Source organism: Dufourea novaeangliae, unplaced genomic scaffold, assembly GCF_001272555.1.
Source record: "Dufourea novaeangliae isolate 0120121106 unplaced genomic scaffold, ASM127255v1 scaffold30, whole genome shotgun sequence".
Classification (NCBI taxonomy): domain Eukaryota; kingdom Metazoa; phylum Arthropoda; class Insecta; order Hymenoptera; family Halictidae; genus Dufourea; species Dufourea novaeangliae.
In genome coordinates this window covers 11,047-37,588 of record NW_015373906.1, presented here as the reverse complement: position 1 = coordinate 37,588, position 26,542 = coordinate 11,047, and the positions used below count along the sequence as shown (strand labels likewise).

The window sequence follows — 26,542 nt, the reverse complement described above, 5'->3', positions numbered from 1 at the left end:
TTCATACTTTTTCGTACGTTTCTAATTTCAGTCAAAAGGTTTCAGGAGCGTCGTTATATCGGCACAGCCACGACACTGCGATAATTTCACGCGAAAAACGGTATACCTTGAAACAGTTCTAGCAAATAAACACTCTCGCGTGCACTCTTTCAAGGAATCCGCAATGTCAATCAATGATATGTACCGTATACGTATTCCGCTACCATTGTCCGTCACTAATCAAAATGCCGGAGTAAACTGGGAAAGATGAAACAAGTGTGCGGCTGCTTTCTCGCACACCTGTCAATTTCTGGTCGCTTGCGTGCGTGCGTGCGTGCGTGCGTGCGTGCGTGCGTGTATGTACATGTACGCATTTAAGCCCTTACCACTCGCGTTCATATCAAACACGAAAAGGGCAACTTCTGCTACCGATCAGTAACGACTAATCAATCGTAAGTCAGTCTTTTTCTGATCTCTCTGTGTTCTTCTGGGCCGAGTATAGTATTCTCTTTCTTCCGTGTATCTCAAACATGCGACGTTGCGACGATACGACGATGCAACGATGCTTACGCATTCAGTTATGTTCATCGAATTCGTTCGTATCCCCTGCTTTTTCACGTTTCTTCATCTGTTCTTCCGTTCTGGATTTCTTGTTGTTTTCAGCATTCAATCCGATCGTGTCGGTTCATGTCGTTTTATTATTTTTCGACATGTTGTGGGAAGCCCAATTTAACGAAGTTTTCCACGAATTACAGAGAGCTTCGTCAAATTTGCTTCTAAAATGCTTTTGTGCCTCACTTTCAGACATCTCCAGTACCTAATATCAACAAATTCAATTGTCATTAACATTAAACGTCATTCGATATAATTATCGAATACTTTCTCCTCAATTTAAATTCACTACTTGCCAATGTATCTCTTAAGTAATTAAGATCTTTTTCCGACGATAATTCAGGTAATCCCGTTGAGATCATCATGGCGAACAAAGATAATATTAGACCTCCGTGTTGCCGCAATACAAGGAAAGCTTGCTCACAATGACTCTGGAAGCGCTGAAATTCCACTGCCTGACCTTTCTTGGTTTGTCCCTTATTTATTACGTGTACGAAATCGTTAGTCAACACGAATGGTACGCGTTCACGCCTGAATCCAAATTTTTCTTTAAAATGTCCAAGTATGTGACCGAAATCAACGTGAAATAGTTGACCTGTTTTCTTCACCATTATATTGTCCGAATGACGATCCGCAATCCCAAGAACGTATGTGGCCACACAATAACCAGCACAACTTAACGTAAATTCCTCGATAGCTTTGTTCAACGCTGCTTCCGTGTGATTATGGTCTTTTAGCCACGCGAGCAGAGAACCTCGTCTGAGAATCAAGCAATCGCGAACAAATAGAATAAAATGGCTCGCTTTTACTAGTTAAAAAGAAGAAAGAAAACGAAACGAAACGAATGGAAAAGAAAAGCAACAATCTACTTACATACGGCGGAATTTCTTTTTAATCTAACGTACCTAAATGCAGCTGTTGCCGAAAACGTGCCCTTCTCTTTTTGAATATTCGCAATTGTCTCCGCGTTTAGTACCACTTCAATCATTCCGACCCTATTTTCTGTCGATATACAACCATAAGGATTCATACGTAAATCTAAACCCTCTCTTTTCCATAGTTTGTCCATGATTCGTAACATCTGAAGCGTAAGCATGTCTTGTCTCAAGTCGTCCCCGTGCTTGAGTATCAGGTAAATGTCATCGCCAAATGGATCGGCATTTTCAAAAACAAGCCAAAGCGGTCGCATTTTACTATCCATCACTCTACATTTCTCAATTCTGTAAACCGTATTTTACACGCCATTAACAACATTTCTTTCAACCACGGTATAATATCGCCTAAAGATCAACTTACTTAATGCGTTTCCATCGGAAACTCGGATCCAAAGGATTCAAAACATTCGAAAGTGCTTCTTGGCAGTGTGGTTCTTGAATGAACTCTTGGAAACCTTGCAACGCCGCTTTACGATCTTTTCGTTGTTTTATTTGTTCGGAAGCACACTTCAATTTTCCCAAACACTCCATTTGTTTGAACAGTGATCGCATATGCTGTTGACTTCCTCTACAATACGCTTCTAATATTAAACCGAAACGAACAGATACGGCACCTACTTGCATTTCCGACCTGTGAACCAAACATTACGAAAGAACATGCAGTTTCTCTTGCCGCCTATGAACGCTTCGAGGTGTTTCGAACGTGTGACAACAGAGGATAACTTGGCAAGGGAGTGATAACGAGAAACATTTTTCAGACCTAAGATGCCAGAATAGAAAATGGCCAATCCTTCGATTGTTGAGGGCGCGTCTTAGCAGAAACTCAGTCAACTCGCAGGACAAGTAATTTTCGTGTTTCAATGCCTGCACCAGCTGCAGTAGGTACAAACTTAAGTCTTCATCGGTGACGTCCATTAAGCAACGCACGGCAAAGCTTCGGACATTTTGATCGGCGTATGCATAATCTAATAATTCGAGTGCTTTTTCGACCGGTAATTTCGGCCATTGTTGAACCAATGCCGTTGCTTCGGCCACTTCGCTGTACACGTCGGGAATTGAAAAAGGAAAGTAAACTGAAATCTGCTTTTTTTTTTCCTATGGTAATTTCAATCGTGGTTAAGATTTTCACCTATGATCGTTCCATTCCACGCAATGCAACAATTTTGCTAACAGCGTGGGAATTTCGAGAAGGCAGTGATGCCTTAACGTCCACATTATCTTTCGTTCTTGTTCGTGAAGCTCGTGCAACGGATCCCTGTCCGCCAACAGTCGAAGTTGCTCAAGTTGTTGTAGTTTACCAACATCGGAGCCTTGATCCGGTTGTTCTTCTTGAATCGATTGTTCGACGGACGATTCACGTAATTCCCTTGCATACTCGACCATTTTCTCCGGAGTCGGGTAAAGAACAGATTTGTCTTTTCCGTAACTAAATATTGTACCAAACAGAAGGTAGATATAGCTCGAATCTACGAGATGAAAGAAAGAAAGAAAGAAAGAAAGAAAGAAAGAAAGAAAGAAAGAAAGAAAGAAAGAAAAGAATGAAAGTAAGCAAGCAAGCAAGCAAGCAAGAAAGAAAGAAAGAAACAAAGGAAGCAAGAAAGAAATAAAGAAATAAAGATGATAAATATTAAATAGGAAACTCACTTTGGAAATGTCAACATTAGCGCAGCTGCTCTATCTATATGAGGATTCGACACTACCGTTCCAAGGGAGTGCAATAGATCATCATTTTGCATATCCTCCGCGTACGTCCAAGTATAAAGAGTCATTGCTCCTGTTTTTAATTGAGACTTGAAGTCATATATAGTTGTGTTAGCCCAACATAATGGATTTATAAAAAATTCTTGTTTGGTATCTTTAACCAATCTACGACTTTTAAGCCCCTTCGCGGTTTTACTGATTTCGTATAAAACAAAGCACAGCCTAGCCATTCGCGGTATATCCCGCACCTTAATATCAAATCTTAAAGTTTCCTCCCACTCGCAACTGCCATCTGGATTAACAACAGTCTCTTTGGTCTTCTGACTTTCGCACAGAGATTTTCCGCCGTGAAAAAGCCCAGCCTGAAGCCCGATCTACGACACGAAAAGAAAAGAAAAGAAAAGAAAAGAAAAGAAAAGAAAAGAAAAGAAAATGCGCATCAGTTTCTAATGAAAATGGCAATTGTACATCATTATTCAACTCGGGTTGCGAACATACCTCGACGGTACGATGAGCGGCATCGCAATTCAATCGCGATATTCCATTAACAGTGAAAGTAAATGGTTCCTCTAATTTCCAAGCAGATATATGTTTGCCTTTTTTACGTAGAGTCAACGTGGAAAACGAAGGCCTGGTACGTTGCAAAGCATCTGCCTCCGCATTTTCCACAGCGGTTTCCTGGTCAACGCAAACGCTGTCTCTACTTAACGTAACCAAGGTCGGTACAACATCTTTCGCTAGACAATCCTGAATATAACTGAACTGTATCAACGGACAATCCCCTATTAAATATTCTTCTTGTCCGCAAACCTTCAGAGTGAAATCATTCGGGTGTCCTCGAGACATCAAAGTGTTTGCCCGTTTATTTAAAATAGATACCAGTAACTGATACGGTGTCGTAGTGTGTGGTATTTGAAACGTGAAAGCCGTCTGAAAATGTAAATTCAAGTTATAAGATACATACATACACGTTAAATGTAACCAATGCCCCCTCTACCCCCCGGGGAACTTCAGCATCCTTTCCCGCCAAATTTTTCTCCTTTCGCTTGGAGAAACAAAAACGAAAAACCAGGCGGATAGGAGGTGATACAGGGTACAGGACAAAGAGAGAAGGGAGCGGTACCGACAAAATTGGCTGCTTTGACCCGTGAAAATATATATTAACAAGGACAACCGTTTCAGTTCAAAGACAACCCGAATCATAGGATTATAAGACGAAACATAACCTTGTTCAGGTATGTCGGCACGCGGGCCAATCAATAAGGCAAATAATGAAGAATACACCGAAGAAGATTCAGAAGGAGTCAGTGATCGTTGTTATCGTCTGCTGAAAACCGACTACGAAATATGCCGGCAAGAAATACACGACATAAAACGGAAATTCGAATTAAACGAAGCAATGCTTCGAGAAGTTCAAGAGACGAATGAATTACTCGAGCATACTTTCGAACAACGAGTTTCGGAGAAGGAACAAATTATTTCTGAAGTTGAAGAGAAGTACCTACATACATCAATTTTCAGAAAAACGACCGTTAATCATTCCTTAAACATTATGTATCCTCGTTTATTCTTCATTTCAGATACCGTCTTACAACTAAAGAATACGAAAATATCATTTCGGGACTCGAAACAAAATTAGCAAAACAGTCGACGGAAATTGAAAAATTGCGTCAATGCGTTAATCAGCAAAAAGAAACTGAATGCGTGGAAACTGTGAATCAAGTAGCAAATATTTCCCTTCAGGCAGACAATGCTTCCCTTAAAAAACGCATCGATGAGCTTACACTAATGTTACGCGATGAAAAACAAAGATCTCAAAGTGCCGTAGAAACGATCGATGAACTGAGAGCACGATGCAATGAATTTGAATATGTTGTTCGGGTAAGAGGCCGCTCATAGACGTTTTTTCTTTCGGGTAGAATATGGTTAATCGTTCTTCAAAACAGTGATGAGCAATCCGCGTACCATATGCGGCCCGCCAAATATCTTTGTCCGACCCGCTCAAATCAGCTGAAGCCCAAAATTTTTGCTTTTAGCACGATGCATAAATCTATGAAATAATTAGTAAATTAGGTTTTTTTTAAGAAAGCAGTTACAGCGGCCCGTACGGATTACATGCTGGATTTTTAATCTTCCTCCACTCCGAAAAAAGGTTGTTCATCACTGCTCTACCACACCGTAGATCGAAATATAAAAAACATTCTTTATTAACAGAATATCAAAGAACAGTTGAATGAGAAAAGCACAGCTTTAGAAGATGCTCGAGCTGAGCTCGCACTAAGTCGTACAGAGGCAGGATCCCTGAATATAAATCCTATAGCTGATACATCTAAAGGCAAGTAGAAAAAAAAAAGCAATCCGATTGACTTGTGTCTATGAGGTTCCTAACAGTTGTACTTCTAGGAAATTCACTTTTTGCCGAAGTAGAAGATCGCAGACGAAACGTAGTGGACAAAATGAACACATTACGCGATAAGTACACAGAAGTGAAACGAATATGCAAAGCACAAGTGGCAGAGATCAAAACTTTAAGAACAGAACGAATTGCAGTACTTAGCAAGTGGGAAAATGATACAGATCATGCTCTAGCAGAAAATAATGAATTAATTCAGAAATACAAGAACAGGATATCTGATCTTGAAAGAAAGTTGAAGTCTGAGATTAAGAAAAATGACGAGACAAAACAATTGAATTTTAAAGATGCGTCTTTTGGGTAAGCCTAGATTCAAGTGCAAAAATTTAACAACAATCATTCGCGTCCACGAGCATGTGCGTGCGTGCGTGCGTGTGTGTGCTGTGTGTCAATTTGTTAAAATAATTTCTCCAGGTATTTTCAATCTTTACTGGATACCAAGAAAAAGGAAACAGATGAACTTCGTATAAAAGTAGAAGACCTATCCACGCGTTTGTTAGTACAAGAAGAAACTAAAATGAACATTACCAAACAGCTACAGTACTCGCGACACAAGACATCGTTGCTGGAAGTAATTCTATTTAAATCTTATTGCGCTCAAGAATGTAACTCTTGAATGTAACTGTAGGAAGTTATTTTATTCTCCAGGCTCAAGTATCTGTTCTAGAAGGTGAGTTAACGTTACGATTTGCAGACAATAAGAACGCTAAAATGCACGTAAAAGAGTGCGAAGATTTCATTAATCAACAGAATATTGACACGGTGGTTACAGAGACTGAACTAGTCTCTGAGCCGCGACCAGAGAATACTGTTTCTGTGTCGCAAAGCCAGGCGCACTGCAAAGTCATAGATCTACCAGAAAATGAAAGAAATCTTGATCTTGACACTGCAGCACCAGAAACGGTTACATTAAAGAAGTTGTACGAAATTCAACATATTAGTAACACTGATGAACGTGAAAATAAATGTTCGAAAAAAATTGTACGATTTACCGAGAATATGAAGATTGAAAAGAGCAACGAATCGCGGAAACCAACAGAACCATGCGTGTATCCTATTGTCTACGTATCAACCGATGCTAATAATTAAAAATGTTGCTACACGTTTTGATACTCATTCACTCGCACATGTAATATCATGGCTTTATGTATGCCAATAAAGAAGAGAAATAAGAATAAATTAGTGTCTTGTTCATTCTCTTACCTCAGTGTTTTCAAATTTTGTAACAAGAACAATATTTCCATCTTTCAATCGACATTCAATATTTTTTGGAATTGTAGCAGTTGGTGCTAATCGTGTAGGAAATTGATAACGTACTTTCTCCATCCAAGACTTCTTTCTTCTTGCTACAGCAACTTCATCTCCTAAAACTCGCATTTTCCATCTGAAATCGTTCACTTCAGAGTTCTTTAAAGCTGTAAACTCGTGTAATCCTTTCCCAATTAATAAACCAATTTGAGAATCTAGATTTCTGTCACTTTTCACACCTTCATGCTCAATAACTTTAAGTAAAGAACAAAATGGCTTTATGTCACACAAACGTCTGGTTTCATCTCTTAATTCTTCCGCTTCTGCATTAGAGTTGATGCATGAAAATACATAGGATGGTGCATCTTTCAATGTGCCATGTAGGGGATATCTGCTAGCTTCATCCCATAGATCCTAGATCCAAGTTTGTTCTTTGTATACTCTCTTCAAAATTATTTCTTTGCATAGAAATTAAAATGAATATTGTTAACCCTCGCAGTACAGAGTCTTTTTTGGTTGCATGGACGTCCAGGGGAAGAGGATAGGGGGATAATGTTATACACACCTAATAAAAACTTATGTCTTACAAAAACTGAACGTTACCAACATATCTATCTGTGTATAAACGGTTGAAAATAGAGTACTCGATGATGAAAATGAAAAAAAAGGTATTGCAAATAAACAGTTTTATAAGTAACTTTTTTAGGAATACAGAACTTGTTTCAAAGTGGTACTTCAGGCAATACACAGATATGACAGGCTTCAAGTAACTCCCCCTCTCTCCCATTGCCCCAGTATTGCGAGGGTTAAGTCTAACTCACCTCTTTAATTTCAGCCAAAGTAATATTACGATTAGCTTCTAATGGTATAACGACTCCATTTGGCATCAAACAGATCAATTCAACAACTTCTGTCAGTGAGTTTGCCCAAAAATTGTATGTAAATGCACTTGGTACGCGGATCATGTTGCCTAATATTTTCAATAAAACGTATAAACATTCAATGCAACACAATAGACAGTAACCGAAATATAATTAGTTTGAAAAAGAAGAGCAAAATACATTCGCGAAGTCGCATCGCGACTGAAGGAATTCGTTCTTCCTCAGGCAATCTGTCTTCATTGGTTCGCTTGGTAAAGAGTCGCATGACAAACGTCCGTTTTATGAAATTTTATCCCTCATCTTTACATCCTTACATGTAAATTTTCTACGAACTTTTAAGAGTCTTAAAATTCCGTGTAATTAGTAAACTTGTTTGGTTACTTATTAGCATTCGATCGAAATCATAAAATTTCCATCGATGTTTATCCGCCAGCGCAATAGAAAGTATAACTTTGTTTGACTAGTCGTGAATGAAACTCATGTGAACGTCTCCCTCTATGTGTGATAACAGCACTAGTCAGCCATTATTTCTACAAATGCATTTTGTCCTACTCTTCCATACTATCTGTATATATGTATATACATAAATCACAGCTATTTGCACGCAAACATGACACACCACTGATGCACACGCCGTTAAACAAAATTGCGTCTCTAGAGTAAAAGTACATAGTTGTCCATCCTACACTGACTTTTTGAAAGAAGTTACGAAAAATAATGGCATTCCTATCTATTCGATGACATTCTATGGTGTATATCGAACCGTAGACATATACGTATAAAAGAGTGCGCGGTCTTATGGTTAGGTCATAGAACCCCTGGAGCATACATAAGAGACCCCGCGTGTGTGTGAGAAAGTGGGGTCATAGAACCCCTGTGACATGAGAATAGACCCCGTGTGTGTGAGAAAGTGGGGCCATCGAACCCCCGGAGCATGCGTGAGAGATCCGCGTACGTTAGAAGTGGGGTCATAGAACCCCTGGAGTTACGTAAGAGACCCCGTGTGTGTGAGATGTAAAAGTAGCGTGGGGAAAGGGCCTCCTAGCATGCTCCTAACTGTTGGTATTTGGAATTACTGAAATTTATGCTACATTAACATTCGATTTAACATTTCTTTCAGTATCTGGAATAAATTTACCAAGTGGTAGGAGACGTTTATTGTACACCGCTGTTTCCCCTAGCGGAAGCCGAGTTTGCTCGTGGGTGTACATATTTATTTATCATGTATATCTTATATTACGTATATCGTATGTAGTTTATACGCACGTTTATGTTTATATGTTTTATATTTTATATTAAATATTTAAATAAATATATAAAGTATAGTATTGTATTTTATTCTCTCTCAACACAGAAGCAACTTTTGTGTTGTTATTGTCTATGCTTTGAACCCTCCCTCTGCGATGTGCGAGCAAGAGAGGAATTACTCCAGTGCTACTTCTGTCCTTCGGTTTCGACTTCATTCAGTTTTTTCCAGATTGTTCTTTAACAGATCAAAAAATCTAAAAAGATTCCTACTTACGTCTCAAGTGTAATGTTGATTTATCGAAAACAGTTGTCGAAATTAAATCAACCAATCGCAAAGGATCTACCCACACCTGGCAGTAGGTACCTTTGTCTTCTTCATTTTGTCTACCCTGATGTTTATAAGCATCACTTATACAGATAAGACTGCTCTAAATATCGATCGATATTCGAGAGTTATGATCTTGCGACGCATGTTGCGGGCATACATATTTAATATTTAGTGTTGTTTAGCTAGCGTGTATGTGACATACATAAGTACTCGCTCGATCGCCAGTATTAATGCATGGAGTCGACAACTGACAGCGTGATAATTCAGTAATCACTAAACTGATAAATTATTGTGACTCGTATACGTGTACGCCTCAAATTCTAGGGTTGCACCTACATAGTCGAAGTATTTGTTCTAGCCATTTCTCTTTCGGTGCACAGTTTGTTAGAAGTTGCTTTCACAGAGAGATACAATGAACGATCATACAATATATATATAGGTATGTTTATACAAGTACTGACAATAATGACATCAGCTGTAGTTACGCAGTGAATGTCGCCGCGCACATATCCGTGTGCCTTAACCGTAACTTTTGTAATGCCATAATGCCATACAAAATAATTGACTGTACTATCACCGAGTATCACCAGATAGTACTGTGCGTTTTTTTACATCGTCTATCCTGGTTCGTTAAGTGCAGTTAGCTCGTTTGTTATCCGAAGGTGTTATATTATTCAACCCATGAGATTTTATTCTGCGCAATATTGAGCAAGATCGAGCTACAAATTCGTAGAATTGAGATACAAATTTAGTATATCATGTTCCAGGCGGTGTTGACTACTGAACATAAACTCCAGTGACATTTTAAATCTTAATCATGTTTGGACAGTCTGGAAATACGTCGTTCAGTAAGTAAAACGAAATATTAAATACCTAAATATGTGTTATTTCCATTCTTTCTTCTTTCTACAGGGTGATCCATTTAAATCCATTCTCGCGAATATCTTCGAAACTGCCTTTGATGATACCAAAGAATGTTTGAAATAAAAGTTGAGTGGTTTCGAAGAGGACATTATTTCATGTGATTAGTTTTTTTTTTGTCTGTGTACACATAGAGGACATACGAAGATCAAATATGTTTGTTTTCTAAACAGAATCATATAGTCTTCAATGCATTAATCGATGCAGTTTGTCGTTGTACAGCTAGAAATTATAATGTCATTTATAGTTTTTGGCATATATAGCTTTGTAATTTTTTATAGGGAATGACAAACTGCTTTGATTAATGCATTACAAAACTTAGAATTCCGTTTATAAAAAAAAACATGTTTGATCTTCGTATGTCCTCTACGTGTCCATGTACAAAGAAACTAATGAAATTATGTACCTGCAGAAACCATTCCAACTGTTACGTGAAACATTCTTCGGTACTGTCAGCGGTTTCACAGATATTTGCATGGATCGGTTCAAGTGAATCACCCTCTATACATCTGCTTTCTTTATAACTATGTGTTGTAGGTGGTTTCAATACGGCTACGCAAACAAGTCCATTCGGACAGTCTGCGTTTGGCAAACCAATCGCCACAACAAGTTTCGGCAGTGGCGCAACACCAGTCTTTGGTAGTAGTAATACTTCTCTCTTTAGTTCAAAGCCTGCGGGTTCTACCACGGGCGGTTTGTTCGGCATATATATATATATATTACCGAAAACCGAAATAAATACCGCTACTTTTTCGGTTTCTATAAGGGTAGTGCTTATATAGGGTTATTGTATGTATAGGGCGAAGGTACAACCGAAAATACCGGTATTTTACGTTTCGGTAAGAAGTCCCTGTTCGCAACTCGATCCCGTTTTTTTTTAAGGCGACCGAAAATTATAAAGAGCGAATTGCTCGTATCTTTCTAATTGTAAAATTACAATGCAATTGCAATTGCAATTTAAATTTTCTAATTAGATTACATTTTGTCCAACTCTGCCGTATACAATAATGCATACTGCACATACATTTCCTTTTTTTCGCCCTCTCTGTAGGTTTCGGGACAACAAACACAAATACCAATTTGTTCGGCAATCAGCAGAATCCTGGTACAAGCTTATTTGGAACAAATACAGCAACTTCGGCGTTCGGACAGTCCAATAAGCCGGCCGGATTTAGCTTTGGCACAACATCTGGAACAAATTTATTTGGACAACCTCAGCAGACGACTCAACAGACCACTCCATTTGGACAAACAAATGCCACTGGAAATACCAATTTGTTCGGTACAACGCCTGGTAAATATTTCTCTTTACGATGTACATATGCACGCGTTAGTGTGCGTACGAAAAGAAACTATTCTACTTCGTTATTTCGTTTTATGTGCTAGGTTTCGGTAGTACAAATACCACCACCGCGGGTGTAACCGGTACTGTTGTTAAATTCACTCCCGTTATTACGACCGATTCTATGTCGAAAAATGGTATATCCCATAGTATATCGGCGAGGCACTGTTGCATCGCATCAATGAAGGAATACGAGTCAAAGTCGTACGAAGAATTACGTTTCGAGGACTATTCTGTGGGACGGAAAGGTAGTGTAATATACCTAGATTGCAACATAGTTGGACCAATGGTAAAAATCACACATTGGCAATTTATGTGTTTCTTTTTCGTTTGTCGATAGGACCCAGTACAGGAATATTTGGCACGCCCGCGCAACCTTCACCTTTTGCCAATGCAGGGACAGGCACTAATACTGCAACACCTGGTAAATTACTGTTATATCGATTAGTAGTTGCTTTGTATTCGTAATAATATTCTAAAACGAATTTAAGATCTTCGAGAATCCGAAGAAGCAGTATACGCGTAATTTTATTTTAATTTAATATACCTACATAGAATTCATTTGTCACTTGCGTATCCTTAGGTTTCGGTGTAATGAGCGGCGGTTTTGGAGCAACCACTCAGTCTGGATCAAGCAGTCTTTTCGGGAAGCCGATGACAAGCTTCGTGACACCGTCGACAACAACTACGAACAGTTTCGCTTTCAATTCTACCCCGAGCACAAATTTGTTCGGTAGTAATAATCAGGCCAAACCATTCGGTAGTAAGTATTATGTTCTTCAGATACCGCGTGGCATTTATCGACGGTACACACTGTGCTGAGTTCGGAAAGGTTTCAACATAAACATTAGAGTCGGATTTTTTTTTAATTGTCTACACAGCTTAGGTTGTTCATGTTAACAAAGTATAAATAGATTTATCCACAGCCGCAGCGCCGACGCCACTCTTTGCAACTAGCAATACTAACCAAACTGCCGGTACCGGATTCGCTGGAATTATTACGCCTCAAAATACTGGTTTCGGATCCACGTTTGGGTCAACACAACCAAATCAGGTAGTACAAAATGAAATACCGAATCACACACGAATATACGGATAGAATGCATCCAATTCCGTAAATTGTATATATTAACAGTATTAACAGATCTTACTTGTTTATTCGTAGAGTATCGGTTTATTTAACCAAAACAAATCGGCTTTTAATGTGCCGTCTACATCATCCAGCACCGCGTTCTCCAGCTTTGGGCAAACACCCTCTAGCAATGCAGGCACGACTTTATTCGGCGCTAAATCTACCGGGACCACAGGTTTTGGAACGGCGTCAACTTTCGGTTCAAACACAGCATCGACTTTTGGAACTACAACAGGTTTCACTGCAGGCCAAAATGCTGGTGCTTCATTGTTTAATACATGTTTTAAACCTGCAGGACAGACGTCTGGATTCTCTTTTGGTTCCACTTCCGCGCCTTCAACCGGACTAGGTGAGTTGTTGTTCGTTTATATATGTACTTGTTTAGACTTGTTTAGATTTGTTTAGACTTGTTTACACTTGTTTATCTCTGTATTGTCACGTACAATGAAGAAACAAGGTAAATGCAAGTGAAAGAATTCAAACGATGCCGCATGTTATTCTAACAGAATTCAAGTTGAATTCCGGGTATGACTTTTTTTTTTGCAGGCACAAACACGGGTTTGACACTGGGTGGCGGTTCTACTTTATTTGGTCAACAAAAACCAGGCAGTTTATTTGGTAATACCGGAAGCAATACAACGTTCAATCCTTCGGCATCTTTTGGATCGTCAACTTTTGGAAGCAATGCAAATGTTGGAACTGGTATTGGAATGGGACTACTTGGTGCCGGGTACTGTCAAATTCTTTGTTCGATCCTTTCCTCCATCAATTTACTACAATAATATATCCAATAGTCTTACTTTGTTTGATTCTTTTTAACAATAGCGCTTCGAACAATCAAACAAAAAGTTCTGGAACCGTTCCAGTCCATCAACAGATTTTGGCATTGGTATCTGCACCGTTTGGCGATTCACCGTTGTTAAAAAACCTTTTACCGGTAAGAATTTCTTTAGCCGCGTGTGTACGCGTATGTATGTTTAAAAAAGTCATTTGCTGCGTTCCTTTTAAACCGTTCCATAGATTACACAAAGATATATGGTAAACTTTTAGGCTTCTGGCAAAACGGAAGAGTTGTTAAAACCTGCGAATGCACCATCTAAAATAATGAATGGCTTACAGTACAAAGTTACGGCGAATAACAAATCTCCGAAAATTAAAGCCAAAGTCGTTACCCCTGCACAACTATCAAAGGTAATTCATCGAGGAGACGTTTGATTTGAAAATACATATATGGGGCGGTTGCATTGTGAATCTTTTTATAGAAATCGATGTTCGAAGGACTCGAAGAAGAGGACCCACTCTCGGAAGCATTTCAGCCTCGTCCAAACGCAAAGCGTTTAGTGTTACGTCCAAAGTCTATGTCGAACTCAATTATATCGTCACCGACCGAAAATTCGTCGCAAGTTGTTGGAAAAAATTCGCAATCCGCTGCAAAAGGGGATGGCAGAATGAATGGAACTGACACGTACATCGAGAGTAGTACAACTATCGAATCTGTTGTAGACAAGGAAAATCATAGTCAAGATAATAATCGGCAATTAGCAAACGATCGAAGATCCTCTTCGTCTACGTCTTGGTAGGTTTATTATTACATATTATTATATCTCGTACGTTGTTGTCAATCGGTTGTAGCCTATTTAATGGGCAGTACTGTACAGATACTCGTATAATTTTATTATCACGTAGGTTGAAAACTAGCCTTCCACGAAATTCGACGACACAGAACTCTAACGAAGAATCGTTCGACGAACAACGTTCACCATACTCCGCACTAAACACATCTCCGGAGGAAGTAATAAATAATACTGTCACCGAATTGCGACCGTATGCTGCTGTGAATTCACCGAAACAACTACACCCCTCCAAAGTCAACAATTCTGCGGACACACCTGCGAAGAATTCCCATACATCGGATAAAACGTGTACAGATACCACAGCTCAGAGTATTGGTACGAGTACGAAAAGCAATAAAACTACGGAGCAGAACATTAATTAGAACATAGTTTCGATCCCTTACTTTTTATTCATTACAGATTCGAGTCAGGAATTAGATGACACTTCCTTCTGGGCATTACAATCTTCAAATTGGAAATCGAATGCAGCAAAAGTAACACTGAAACGTGTAGGTTATTACACTATTCCATCATTGGACAACATAGAGGATTATGTTTGTGGAGAAACTTGTGTCGTACCAAACTTTACTGTTGGTCGCGAGGGTTACGGGAATGTATATTTTCCTGATTCGTTTGATATTTACGGTCTCAATCTGGATGAAATCGGTAAGTTTCATTATCTTATGATTCTTTTGTTAACCTCCTCTGATGCGGTTTGTATGAAAAAGAAAGAAAACAAGTAGTCCCTCCTACGTCCGGTAGAATTTATACATACATACATACATACATACATACATACACATATATATATATATATATATATATATGTGTGAAATCGATATTTACAGTCCATTTTCGGCATAAAGAAGTTATCATTTATCCGGACGACGAGAAAAAACCACCAGTCGGACAAGGGTTAAATCGTAAAGCACAAGTTACTCTGGATAGGGTGTGGCCGCACGACAAGTCTCTACATAAACCTATTACCGATCCTCTACGACTGGCGGCAATGGATTACGAAGAAAAATTACGTAGAGTATCCGCCAAACATGACACCAGATTTCTCGAGTATCGCCCTGAAACCGGTTCTTGGGTTTTCAAGGTGATTCTTCAATAAATCGATCGCGTTGTTATCTTCGTTGAATCGTAATATATCTGCGATACTGCTTGACGCTTCTTCTGTTCCATGTCGTGTTATCAGTGCGTGCTCTTTCTTCTTCAGGTCGATCATTTTTCTAAATACGGTTTGAGCGATTCAGACGAAGATGACAACATACCCGCTGCCACTGATCCGAAGAGATTAAAACTATCCACAGTGTCCCAACAGAAATCCGCTACTAAATTGGAACAGCAGTCGAAGCTTCCGGTAAGATTTCAGCAATTAGTTCGATTTAATTTTGTTCGATTAGCATACGAGATTTCCTATGATTGTCGAACGATTCGAGCTATGGTAAGCGCGTTACATTTTCTTCTTTCTCAATCAGAATAAAGTTTCCGTCGGTGTGAATGGCTTGACCAACGAGTCGAAAACCGAGAATACTACCGGTGATCACTTTGATCCGGACGATGCCAAACCAATGCTCTTGGAATCGGCAATTCTTCGAAGATCTTTTGCAACAGGTATTAAAACTGAACCAACAGGTTGATTTCTCTAACTCACTTCTACCAATCGAATATGCTCTTTTTAGAAGCACATAGTCGCAAGAAACAATCACCGGTAAGTCCAACCGGCGACAATGCTCGTATTTTGGGTACAGATAGTCATAAATTACAACTAATGAAGGCCAGTTTCTTCGATGGTAGCGATGAAGAGATCAGTGAAGAATATGAGCGAGGTACGCGACGCGCGTGTGTGTGTACGATGGGCCGGTGAACAATTGGGTTTTCTGTGCCGTAAAACAGAAGTTTTTCTCATCTAAAGTTGTAAATTATATTGTAGAATCAAATTGTGCCTCACTTCTTCCTGGTCAGAAAAGTTCCGTACGATGTTACGCAGATTCTGCTGAGAATTTCGACGAGGAACAACAGAGACACAAGGTGACTACATATAGCCCAATATTGCGATCAAATTTAACGATTCACCATATGCCGTCGATTGTTTACGAGGAGCCGATGATCTCAATGGTTGCTGGTAGGTTCAATTCTGTCGAATGTGTACGTTTTCTTGTATCTCTCGAGAATGCACGGATAACTTTATACAGAGATTTGTATCACAGATACCAAGTCGAAAGGATCGGTAGATGTTGTTACAATGTCATCGATTTATGGGAAAAGTTTTCCGGATCCTGTTATACTTCCAGTAACCGCGATTCTTAAATGGCATTCCGAAGTGATTCCATTATCGAAATCCATCATAAACAAGTTACAATCTCGTTCCGTCGCTGACGCGGGTAAGTAGTAAGATTTCTTTTCTTTTAATAACGATTAAATGTTTTAGCTGTTTGTACAAATTCACCGGAAAAATATAAGTATCTGTATCTTTTTTTCCATAGGCATACAAATGGGAAGAATGTTTAAACCAAGTTGGGGACGCGGTTTAACGTTGCTTACACTGAGCACGCGAGGACAAGCTGACGATGTACCTCTGCAAAGTCCATTCGAGCAGATTGGTTCGTACATGTGCGGTCGTCTACCCGAAGATACAACATCCGTCACAATAGTTCAACGTATACAAATTTTGGGTGGCGATGGAGCCGACGAGGATAGTGTAAAAGCGTTCGTGGTAAGATTTCTCTTCGAATAGAATCTCTGTTGAAAGAAATATTTTTCCTGCGATTCTGCGAACTTTAAGTATTTGCAACTTTTGATATTCAAGAGAAGTATAGAGGGTCATCTAAAAGTTCAATTGTCACATCGGATAATGGATCAGGAGGGAGACTGTCCAATTTTCGACGTGGACACAGATGTTGGCAAGGCGAGCATGGCTTTACACGCGCATTGTAGCCTGGCCGAAGAATTTGCCGATCAGTTTACCGCAGACAGTTTCGCCGCGTATGTCGCTAACGTTTGGAAACTCTGCGTGGCCCTGTGGGGAACTCTGCCCGATGTAAACGTTCTTACCGGTACGATCAAATTTATTCGATGTAGTTCGCTTTTACGTACGGTGTTATACATATATGTATATGTACATATGTACAACATGTGCGTGCATGCCAGTGATTTTCTTGTTTCGCCGTTCGCAGAAAGCACAGCAGATCATAATGTCATTATGGCTCGGCGTGATGCCATAGGAGATTGGTTGAGAAACGTTATACGAAGGACACTTGAATGGGAGAAAACGACCATTGGTAACGAAAGAAAGATACTGGACCTATTATCCGGTACGTATATCAATTGCGAATGAAACATGATTTGGAATTTCGACAAGATTCGCACATTAACACAGAGCTTACGCTTACGGTCCGTATTTCGAACAGTCTTTTTTTCGAAACGTTTTTCTTTTCCTTCTCCTTTTCCTTTTCCTTTTCCTTTTCCTTTTCCTTTTCCTTTTCCTTTTCCTTTTCCTTTTCCTTTTCTTTTTCCTTTTTTTTTTATAATACATTTACACAGGCAGAGATGTTTATAACACGTCACCTTTTCGTTCTTTTGCTTTTTCTATTTTGCTCATCGATGAACGCATTTAAGCTTTCGAACTAGAAGGGGCGTGCAAAATCGCGCGACAGGCAGGTGATCATTGTTTGGCACTACTTATGGCGCAATTACGCAGCGGAATGCCCACGAAAACGTTGATAAAGCAGCAAATCGGATTGTGGCAAGAGTCTGGCGTTGACGAGAACATAATAACGGATCGATTAAAACTATTCGCATTGGTGGCCGGTGAACCACTGGTATCCTGTAAACATGGTCTCATTAACGTTTGCGAGAATCTCGATTGGAAAAGAGCGTTCGCCGTTCATTTATGGTAAATGCGTCATTGTTTTACTCTCCAAAGCACCTTGCTACATCTGTTTTTTTCTCTTCTTTTTTTTTTTCTTTTTTTTTGCCACTTCACATCCTATTCTATTGTAATGATTCTCGTTTTTAACACTTCGTATAATGGTGGACGTATTACAGGTATTTTTCATCTCCAATCGCTTCCATCAGAGACGCGTTAGAGCTTTACGAAGCTTCTTTCGATACAAGTAACACAACATACGCATATGCAGCAGCACCTATACCCGAATACAGAGGAACAGACGATTACGAGATAGAGATGAATGAAAAAGAAAAAAAAAACGAGAAGCCGATATACGATCTGTGTTATCATCTGTTGAAATTGTTTTGTATTGGTAATCACGCACTGGGCGAACTTTTGAATCCTGCGACTCATACCGCCGACCCACTGGATTACAGACTCAGGTGAACGATTCCGCGCGCTTTTACTTTGATCGCGTTTGATTCACAGTATCGCCAACGTGCATCGAATGTTAATGAAAAATTGTCTCGTTCACACTTGACCCTGTTCAATTGCAGTTGGTTGATGCAGCAAGTGCTTTTAGCATTGGGCTATTCGTATTTATCAGAACACGTTGCCGTGTTAACTCACGTCAACTTCGCCACACAATTGGAAGCGTATGGACTTTGGCACTGGGCCATATTCGTGATGTTACATTTAAAAGACGCAGGAAAAAGGAAATCCGCGGTAACAAGTCTACTGCAACGACACGTCGAAATAAACGATATTCCTGATTACATCGAACGAGAAAAATTTTTACGAGAAGAACTTGGTATACCTTCAGTTTGGATTCACCAAGCTAAAGCCGTGAAATGTTATGCAGCCAAAAGGTTGGTACACACTCGTTATACCCCTTCCCTGCGTGATATTACACATAAGTATGTACTTATGTATGTATGTATGTATGTATGTATGTATGTATGTATGTATGTATGTATGTATGTATATATGTATATATGTATGCATGTATGTATGCATGTATGTATGTATGTATATTGTACATTGGCGGTGAACATGAACGGCGTTTATTCGATTTTAATTAAACATCGAATTTCTTTCATATCAGATACGGAGAAGCTGCGTCTTATTTCATCCAAGCGGAACAATGGAATACCGCGCATGAAATTATTATCGAACATCTTGCCGCAGACGCTATAATAAACGGTATATAGTTTTTGTCCATTGTTTCCCGTCTACGTTGGCTTGTTTTCTCGATCTATATTGTACGTATGTATTTATCGAAAAAAAAAACTTTCCAGAGAATTACGAGTATCTACGTGACTTGTTGAGTCCGTTGATTCCTTCGGAATGTAGCGGTGCCATAAGCGGATGGGTTTATCAAGGAAATTTACTTTGGGAATACATGGAGATAACTATGGACATCGAAGCATTGTTACGCGGCGCTGATCCTCGTGAAATAAGTTATAATTTGGAGTTGTTAAAACCACGATTGGCATGTCTTTGCTTAAAGATCAATCAATTCCCCTGCCCAACCGCTAAACATAGGTACATACAACATTATGTCATTTGCCCCTATGCTGTTTTCGTATTTTCCCTTAACGAATAACACATGATTCTCCATGATAAAGAAGTTTTGCCTTCGATAAAGATAATTTACAAACGATTTTATCACTTTCCAGACTTTGCCAAGCGGAAATCGCGAAAAGAACATTGCATCTAGCTAGAAGCTTATTACAGACGAACGAAAACAGATCGACCGTAATACTTCAACTCGTCTCACAGTTGCCATTGCCTGAAGATTATGCACAACAAGAACTTCGTCCTATTGTTAATATGCGAGTAAATGAAATTATATCCCAGGCAGTATAATCGTAGGACATTCTTCCTTTCTCGATCGAAGAAAATCACTAGGAATTTTTACTTTTTATAATTGTAACACCAAGAGACAAGAACGTAAAAATGTAATGGTATATTAAACATAGTTGTGTAACACCCACACGGTTAACAATAATAACAGCGATAGTAACAGTAAATTTTGATCATGATAAAACAGACGTACAATACCTAAAGTTCATAAGTTCAGTAAGTAAGGATGTTTGCGTTAAATTGTTATTTCAAATGTTCTATATCAATTTTTTAAATAAATAAATGAGACCTGAAAACGAGGAAGCAATGTGGTGTTCGAGAATCGGACTTTGAATCTTTTTTTAGTTGTTCGTGTTGCTAACAGTTTATGTATCAGATTTAGGGAGCAATGAAAATTTATTATAATGACTTTGTGCAGGTTCGATTTAGAATGATTTGCACTCGTAGGGGAAAAAATATGGTGGAAAATCGAACTATGAGTATTTAGAATTTTTCTTTCCAAGATAAACAATTACGTCAATCGTGCGTTACACGGGGGAAACACACTTTCATGTAATACCTAAATAGTATGAAATTTCAGATAATCGTGTTTATTAGTCTGTTCGGTAGTGATATTTGACTAACGAGAAAAATTTCAAGAACCCGTGAAGCACCGTCTTGGATCCATAGGGTCTAAGAAAATTCGACTTTATGCACGAAGCTATAGATGCATGTTAAATCAATGATACCGGGCTTGCGCCCCGTTACAGCTACCCCTATTACGTCGCGAGGTCGAGAGGATCTTGCTTCCACTAGCCTGACGTCTCCCTTTGTCTGTCTCCTCTTCACTATTTCTTCGTAGTAGGGAAAAGGGCTTCCTCGATGCTACTACCCCTCTCTGTCTTTGCCTATCGTCTCTTTTCATTTTCATATCTTGCAACCTTCATCTCCTATCCTCTACTTCTCGTCTTGCGCCGTCAGTCTAAACTACTCTTCCCCTAGTTTCCTCCCATTCACTCGTCTCTGTGTTTGTACACGTCACTATTCTCGTCGTTGCAGCAACTACTACCATTGCATAATCATTGCTTCCGTACTACAATTTACCCTTCCTACCATCACCATCTCTGCTTCCAACGGCGGCGGCGGCGGCGGCCGTGGTGGTGGTGGTGGTGGTGGTGATGGTGGTGGTGGTGGTGGTGGTGGTGGTGATGGCGGCGGCGGTGGTACCACCACCACCACCACCACCACCACCACTACTACCACCGCCGCCATTATCGCCGTTGCCGACATCGTCACCCCTGTCACTATCCAAACCTACTAACACTACCAGGTAGCCGTCAACTGTCCTACCCACATTCTCATCTCACCATCCTTTTAAGGGGTGGTAGCGAGTACGTACTCACACTCGTAAAATAGCGCTACTCCTAAAACGCCTGAGTCCACCAACGTAGACGCGTAGTAAGAGTAATGCGCGCGCGCCAACCAACCAGCCAACCAGCCAGCCAGCCAGCCAGCCAGCTAGCCAGCTAGCTAGCCAGCCAGCCAGCCACCCTTGGCTTGAACGTAAAGCGACTAGTACACCATCTTTGAACAATTTTCATGAGAAAGTACGATCAAAACGGATCGCGTATTTTAATTATTCTCTCTCGAAAAAAGTGACAAACCTTGTATCGTAATTGTACCGTCGTGTATCGTTTTTCACGTTACGCGTGTTTCACGTGTAAAAATTTAAATTTTGCATCGCTTTTTTCTTCCTTCCACCGCCGTACGTTCCCCTTCTTTGCTTCGCTCCCCCACTACGGTCCTTGCTCTTTCTCCTTTCCTCTTCAGTTTCTCCCTTATCCCACCCTCGTCCTTCATACTTTTGGGTTCTCTGCGCGTTACGGTGTGAACATACTTGAGAGATCGTGCGACAAGGTGGTAAACGCTGGTGCATTCGTGAATCGTACAAACGAATCGTATCGGAAGCGTAACAAACAATGTTCGATTCCTGCGAGAAACAAGATAAAGTACACGTTCGATACGCAGCAAAGTACGGATAATATTATAGATAGAAACGTCGATGTATCTGGTGGGGGTGGTGGTGTAACGTAAGGTCATTTTTTTTCGTTGATCCCTTGATCGGTTAACCGTACAAGCCTTTGATCGTTTCTATAATTTGCGTACACGCATATACATAGAGAGACCGGGGAACATTGGATTTGAGATGGTCGAATCTCTAGGAGACCTTTTATCATATTGCGAGAAACGTCCACGGAGGAAGACCGCGCGTTGCAGGTGAATTATTACGAATCGCTGCGCTTACACCCCTGCACATTTGATCCATTCTCTCGAGTTTCTTCGTGCGCGTGTTAATCTTATCGCGATATACCGTTCGAAAAGAATTTGGAATTCGAATTACGAGCTAGTGTCGAGGAGGACTGGTTAACACATTCGAAATGGAAGAAGATTTATTTCATTCGACAGTCTCACGATAATCGTATTGCAAGAGTAAGCTGGACCCCGAACGATAGAAAAAGAAGAACAGAACGGAAAGTGAAAAACGATATGTGAAAGCACGTACGTGCTACCAACGTATGAAAGTGTTTCACAGTTATTGTGTTCTATATAGAATATTCGCGGATAGACAAGATCCCATCGAAACGGTGAATTCACGCTCATAACGCTGATTCCCGTATTCCGGCCGATCGATCGGTACTACTACGAGGGAGCGGTAAGACTAATTCTTTTCGCAAAGTCACTTCGTGCCATCAACGAACGCGTACATACGTTCCCCATAAAAGATTGGTACACACCTCTCTCATCATTGCTTCGTATTTGGCTGTTGATCGATAGTGCCGAAATAATAATGTTTTTATCCGTTGAAAAACTGTTTCGTTACGGAGTGTTAATACTGCTATGGATCAGATCGAGCTACCAACAGGAAGAAGACATACCCCATAACGAGTGAGTACAAACAATTCCATTTTTCATATTTTATCAACAATTCATTAATCGTTATATACATACATACACACATGCACACGCATACATGCATACATAGTATATACATGCACACATAGATACATAGTATATAGATACATACATACATACATACACACACGCGCGCGCACACACGCGCACACACACACACACAGATAGATACGTAGATACGTACGAGTCGTCTCGTTAAAGGGACCCGAGAAGGATTCGATCTTTACGTCGAAAGGGCGTGGGTAGACCGTGGAAAGTTTGACGTGAGAAGTTGGTACGCACGCGAATTTGTAGATACAAAAAACGATCGTTATCAATTATTCTACATATTGCAAATTGTGTCGAAATTCGATGATGTTAAGTAACAGTATGAAGATACAATTCATAGGTAAAATTAAAAAAACGAAGAACGTTGATAACGCGTGTAGTTAGATCTCACTTTTCTAGAGATGGGCGAGCGACTATAATATTTTTTACCTGTAGAGGTATACGAATGGGAGGGGCACGAATCGGTTCATCAAGTTGAAAGTGCAATATCTGTGTAAGCATGTGTACGACCAGGGATTGGAATATCTTGCGATGTTTCATTGTACCTTTACGTTTACTTCATATGTTAATACGTTGACAAAATTGAACGGAATACGATCTCGACTATTTGAAGAAAACCAGCAAGAATAGAAAGAACGCAAGCGCGCATACTGGTATTACTCAGCGTACGTACACAGTCGATTAACAAGGATCAGAGTTATCACAGCGTGTGTGCGTGCATACGAATTGCGTGCGTGCGCACGTGAGTTCACATGTACATGCGTACATGCGTACATGCGTACATGCGAATGCATCAATGATGCTTCTCTGCTACGCGTATACGATATCTCTCATACATACATAGATGTATATGGAAGAAGAGAACTTTCACACATGCACGAAATAAAAATGAACTTGTGCACGTACAGTAGGATGATAATCGTGATGTATAGAAACGCTTCGCTTCCGTTTTCAGAGTAAAAAACTGGGCCTTGAAATTTGGCGTAGATTTATGGGAATTCGGCAAACAGGTGACGAAAATGAGCGAGATACAAAGGGTAAGAAAAGTCAGGTTCATCCGTTCAGATACATATATGATACTTACGTACACATGCACATATTAATTCATTGTTATTTTTCATACATCATTTCGTTATTTCTTTTTTGATATTAGAAATATCACGGTATGGAAGCTGAAGTTGTGAGGAAGGATGGTCTGGTGTTAGTGCGAGAAATGGCAACAGAAGTGAAAAATATGTTGGACTTTAAGATGAATGCTGTTATGGTAAGATAAAACACTAATACAACAATGCAGACAGCACACGCCTGTTGCGGGGATTCTCTATCCTTCAATCAGTATCATTCGATCTTGATTCGAGTATGATCGATGGACGATTTTAGAGACTGGTGGAGAGCGCGGAGCAGGCAGCCGTGTCTGAACCCAGGGATGGAAACGCATCGCCGAAATATTATTCTTCGCAGCGTTTCGATGGTTTTCCGGGTGACGGAAAACTAGCCATAGCCGGACAAGAAAATTTACTCTCCTCCAACCGGCACTTTGATCATTTGGCCGTGAATGTTACGCTCTCGACAGTGCTGTTGCCTGCTGGAGTAAAAGATGATTGTAATTATTCGCCGAACTGACGCGTGCATACATATGTACATATTTACTAGAGGTACAGGGATCGGCTGTATGCCCAATAATTAACTTTCTTTTCAGATCGTGAAGTAGCAGCTGGCATTCAATGGAGCGAATACTTGGATTTGTTGTTCGTGAATAATTACGAAAGCGATCCTTCGTTGTCCTGGCAGTATTATGGCGCGACTTCGGGATTCCTACGACGTTTCCCCGGTATGATTTATTACATTCCGTTCATCTTGCTTATCGCCTTTCATCTGTTTTTTCTTCTCTCTTTCGATTGGCTTTCATCGATGATGAGTCGACGACGAGTAAAAACTTGTACGATCTTTTTGCAGCAATTTCTTGGCCCCCGTTCGTGGAGCGAGCATCCACTACAAACGGAAACGCGAACCGGATCGTTCGAGATGTGTACGACTTTCGAATTTCAAATTGGTTCGTCGGAGCCGCGAACAGCCCAAAAGATTTGGCTATATTGGTCGACATCGAATGTTACGCATCCGAACGGATTAAACGTTTAGCGATAAGCACCGTTAAAACTATTCTTGACACACTGGGTCCCGATGATTATGTTAACGTGTACCGTTACGGAGATTCCGCGGAAGAGATTGTTCAGTGCTTCAAGGATAGTTTGGTTCAAGCTTCACCGGAAAATATCCAAGAACTGAAAATAGCCGCGGGCTCGCTGAAGCACGAAGGAGTGCCGCCGACAAATATATCGGCTGCTCTTGGGACTGTTTTTGAAATTCTTCACAGATACAATAGAACAAGTCAAGGAAGTCAATGCAACCAAGCGATTCTGCTCATTACCGCCGATAACACTGGATTACCCACGGATGTGATAAAACGATACAATTGGCCGCACATGCCCGTTCGTATTTTCACGTATCTCATAGGGGGTGACAAGAGTCCTGAATTGCGCGATACTGCCTGTGCGAACAAAGGTACATATTATTATTGTCGGGCTTACACCATTACACATATTCTGTCTTATCGAGGATGTATTATATCGCACAATTACGATGACATATGTACCTACATATATGTATATCGTACATATTATACATATGTATGTATGTATGTACAATCTATTATACGCATTACGCGTAAATCATTATAACCTTACGAGTAAATCATTCCTGCAACTCTTTTTCAATTCACACTCATTTTGTTCGCTTCATAGGATTTTACGCGAGAATCACCGACGCAGAAGAAATCAAGAGCAAAGTTTTCGAATACGTAAAAGTTCTTGCTCGGCCTATGGTGCTCTATCAGCACGATCATCCTATTCATTGGAGTCCCGTTTACGTCGGTGGAAAGGTACGCGCGAATGGAAACATTTCTTTTACTTTATATTCCTTTACTCTGTATCTACACACGTCAGAAGTAGAGGGGCAAAAAAAGACAAAGAGTTATTCGATCCTTATTCTCCTCCTACAGAGTGGCAGATACGGCAAAGAAGACATCGGACAGTTAATGACATCGGTCACGGCGCCAATTCTAGATCGTCGAAACTATACGGTAAAGTGATAGTAAACCATTTACCACTTTCCCTTTCGATTTTTCTCTGTTGGACATTCTCGAAACGAAATGCTGCTGTCCGTGCATTTTTAGAAATTAATGAAAAGGGTGTACCTATACATATATCAATTGTTTTTTGTCGTAAAGTACAATCGCGAGATTACTTTTCTGTGTTATATTTTCATGTATCGAAATAGAATACCGAGACGATACCGTTTTCGAATCGTGCTTCTTATAAGACAATTTATATATGAATACTTGTACTCAAAATACTTTTCTCTCTCCTCTT

General features: G+C 40.0%; 4 protein-coding genes across 4 annotated transcripts in view; 3 read left to right on the top strand and 1 right to left on the bottom strand.

The window, feature by feature from the left end:
* Positions 1 to 7,937, bottom strand: LOC107193822 (phosphatidylinositol 4,5-bisphosphate 3-kinase catalytic subunit delta isoform). The gene is made up of 10 exons (XM_015583333.1): positions 7,710 to 7,937; positions 6,844 to 7,302; positions 3,726 to 4,157; positions 3,171 to 3,601; positions 2,656 to 2,952; positions 2,287 to 2,565; positions 1,888 to 2,157; positions 1,497 to 1,811; positions 888 to 1,350; positions 1 to 796 (listed from the first exon to the last, which is right to left on the bottom strand). Exons 1-10 carry the CDS (start codon positions 7,851 to 7,853, stop codon positions 665 to 667), a joined length of 3,222 nt encoding a protein of 1,073 aa, XP_015438819.1. The 5' UTR covers positions 7,854 to 7,937; the 3' UTR covers positions 1 to 664.
* Positions 4,183 to 6,365, top strand: LOC107193821 (protein Spindly). The gene is made up of 5 exons (XM_015583332.1): positions 4,183 to 4,724; positions 4,808 to 5,108; positions 5,442 to 5,562; positions 5,631 to 5,940; positions 6,055 to 6,365. The coding sequence occupies exons 1-5, from the start codon at positions 4,465 to 4,467 to the stop codon at positions 6,254 to 6,256; spliced, it is 1,194 nt and encodes a 397-aa protein (XP_015438818.1). The 5' UTR covers positions 4,183 to 4,464; the 3' UTR covers positions 6,257 to 6,365.
* Positions 7,938 to 9,722: 1,785 nt separating the features above from the next.
* Positions 9,723 to 20,408, top strand: LOC107193867 (nuclear pore complex protein Nup98-Nup96). Its single transcript, XM_015583398.1, is given in 29 exon segments — positions 9,723 to 9,784; positions 10,113 to 10,193; positions 10,804 to 11,049; positions 11,318 to 11,560; positions 11,653 to 11,856; positions 11,949 to 12,032; positions 12,192 to 12,371; positions 12,535 to 12,662; positions 12,774 to 13,089; positions 13,287 to 13,470; positions 13,566 to 13,677; positions 13,791 to 13,931; positions 14,003 to 14,316; positions 14,427 to 14,689; positions 14,774 to 15,019; positions 15,202 to 15,455; positions 15,576 to 15,737; positions 16,059 to 16,188; positions 16,293 to 16,484; positions 16,570 to 16,743; positions 16,846 to 17,075; positions 17,169 to 17,415; positions 17,536 to 17,673; positions 17,978 to 18,254; positions 18,407 to 18,691; positions 18,806 to 19,117; positions 19,354 to 19,451; positions 19,547 to 19,793; positions 19,928 to 20,408. Coding segments are annotated over 28 exon segments (5,628 nt in total). The 5' UTR covers positions 9,723 to 9,784; positions 10,113 to 10,162; the 3' UTR covers positions 20,118 to 20,408.
* A 2,445-nt stretch (positions 20,409 to 22,853) lies between these two features.
* The window catches only part of LOC107193834 (voltage-dependent calcium channel subunit alpha-2/delta-3), a 10,071-nt gene continuing 6,382 nt past the window's right edge, over positions 22,854 to 26,542 (top strand). The window contains 8 exon segments of the mRNA XM_015583350.1: positions 22,854 to 23,039; positions 24,070 to 24,151; positions 24,268 to 24,378; positions 24,495 to 24,717; positions 24,814 to 24,945; positions 25,071 to 25,676; positions 25,916 to 26,052; positions 26,173 to 26,258. Coding sequence (XP_015438836.1) covers positions 22,942 to 23,039; positions 24,070 to 24,151; positions 24,268 to 24,378; positions 24,495 to 24,717; positions 24,814 to 24,945; positions 25,071 to 25,676; positions 25,916 to 26,052; positions 26,173 to 26,258 — 1,475 coding nt within the window. The 5' untranslated portion in view covers positions 22,854 to 22,941.

Coding starts and splice junctions, on each gene's coding strand:
- LOC107193821 (XM_015583332.1), top strand. CDS start 4,465: ATGTCGGCACGCGGGCCAATCAATAAGGCAAATAATGAAGAATACACC. Junction 4,725..4,807: donor ATTTCTGAAGTTGAAGAGAA/GTACCTACATAC, acceptor TCTTCATTTCAG/ATACCGTCTTACAACTAAAG. Junction 5,563..5,630: donor TATAGCTGATACATCTAAAG/GCAAGTAGAAAA, acceptor TTGTACTTCTAG/GAAATTCACTTTTTGCCGAA.
- LOC107193822 (XM_015583333.1), bottom strand. CDS start 7,853: ATGATCCGCGTACCAAGTGCATTTACATACAATTTTTGGGCAAACTCA. Junction 7,303..7,709: donor CTTTGGCTGAAATTAAAGAG/GTGAGTTAGACT, acceptor ACTTGGATCTAG/GATCTATGGGATGAAGCTAG. Junction 3,602..3,725: donor CCGCTCATCGTACCGTCGAG/GTATGTTCGCAA, acceptor TTCGTGTCGTAG/ATCGGGCTTCAGGCTGGGCT.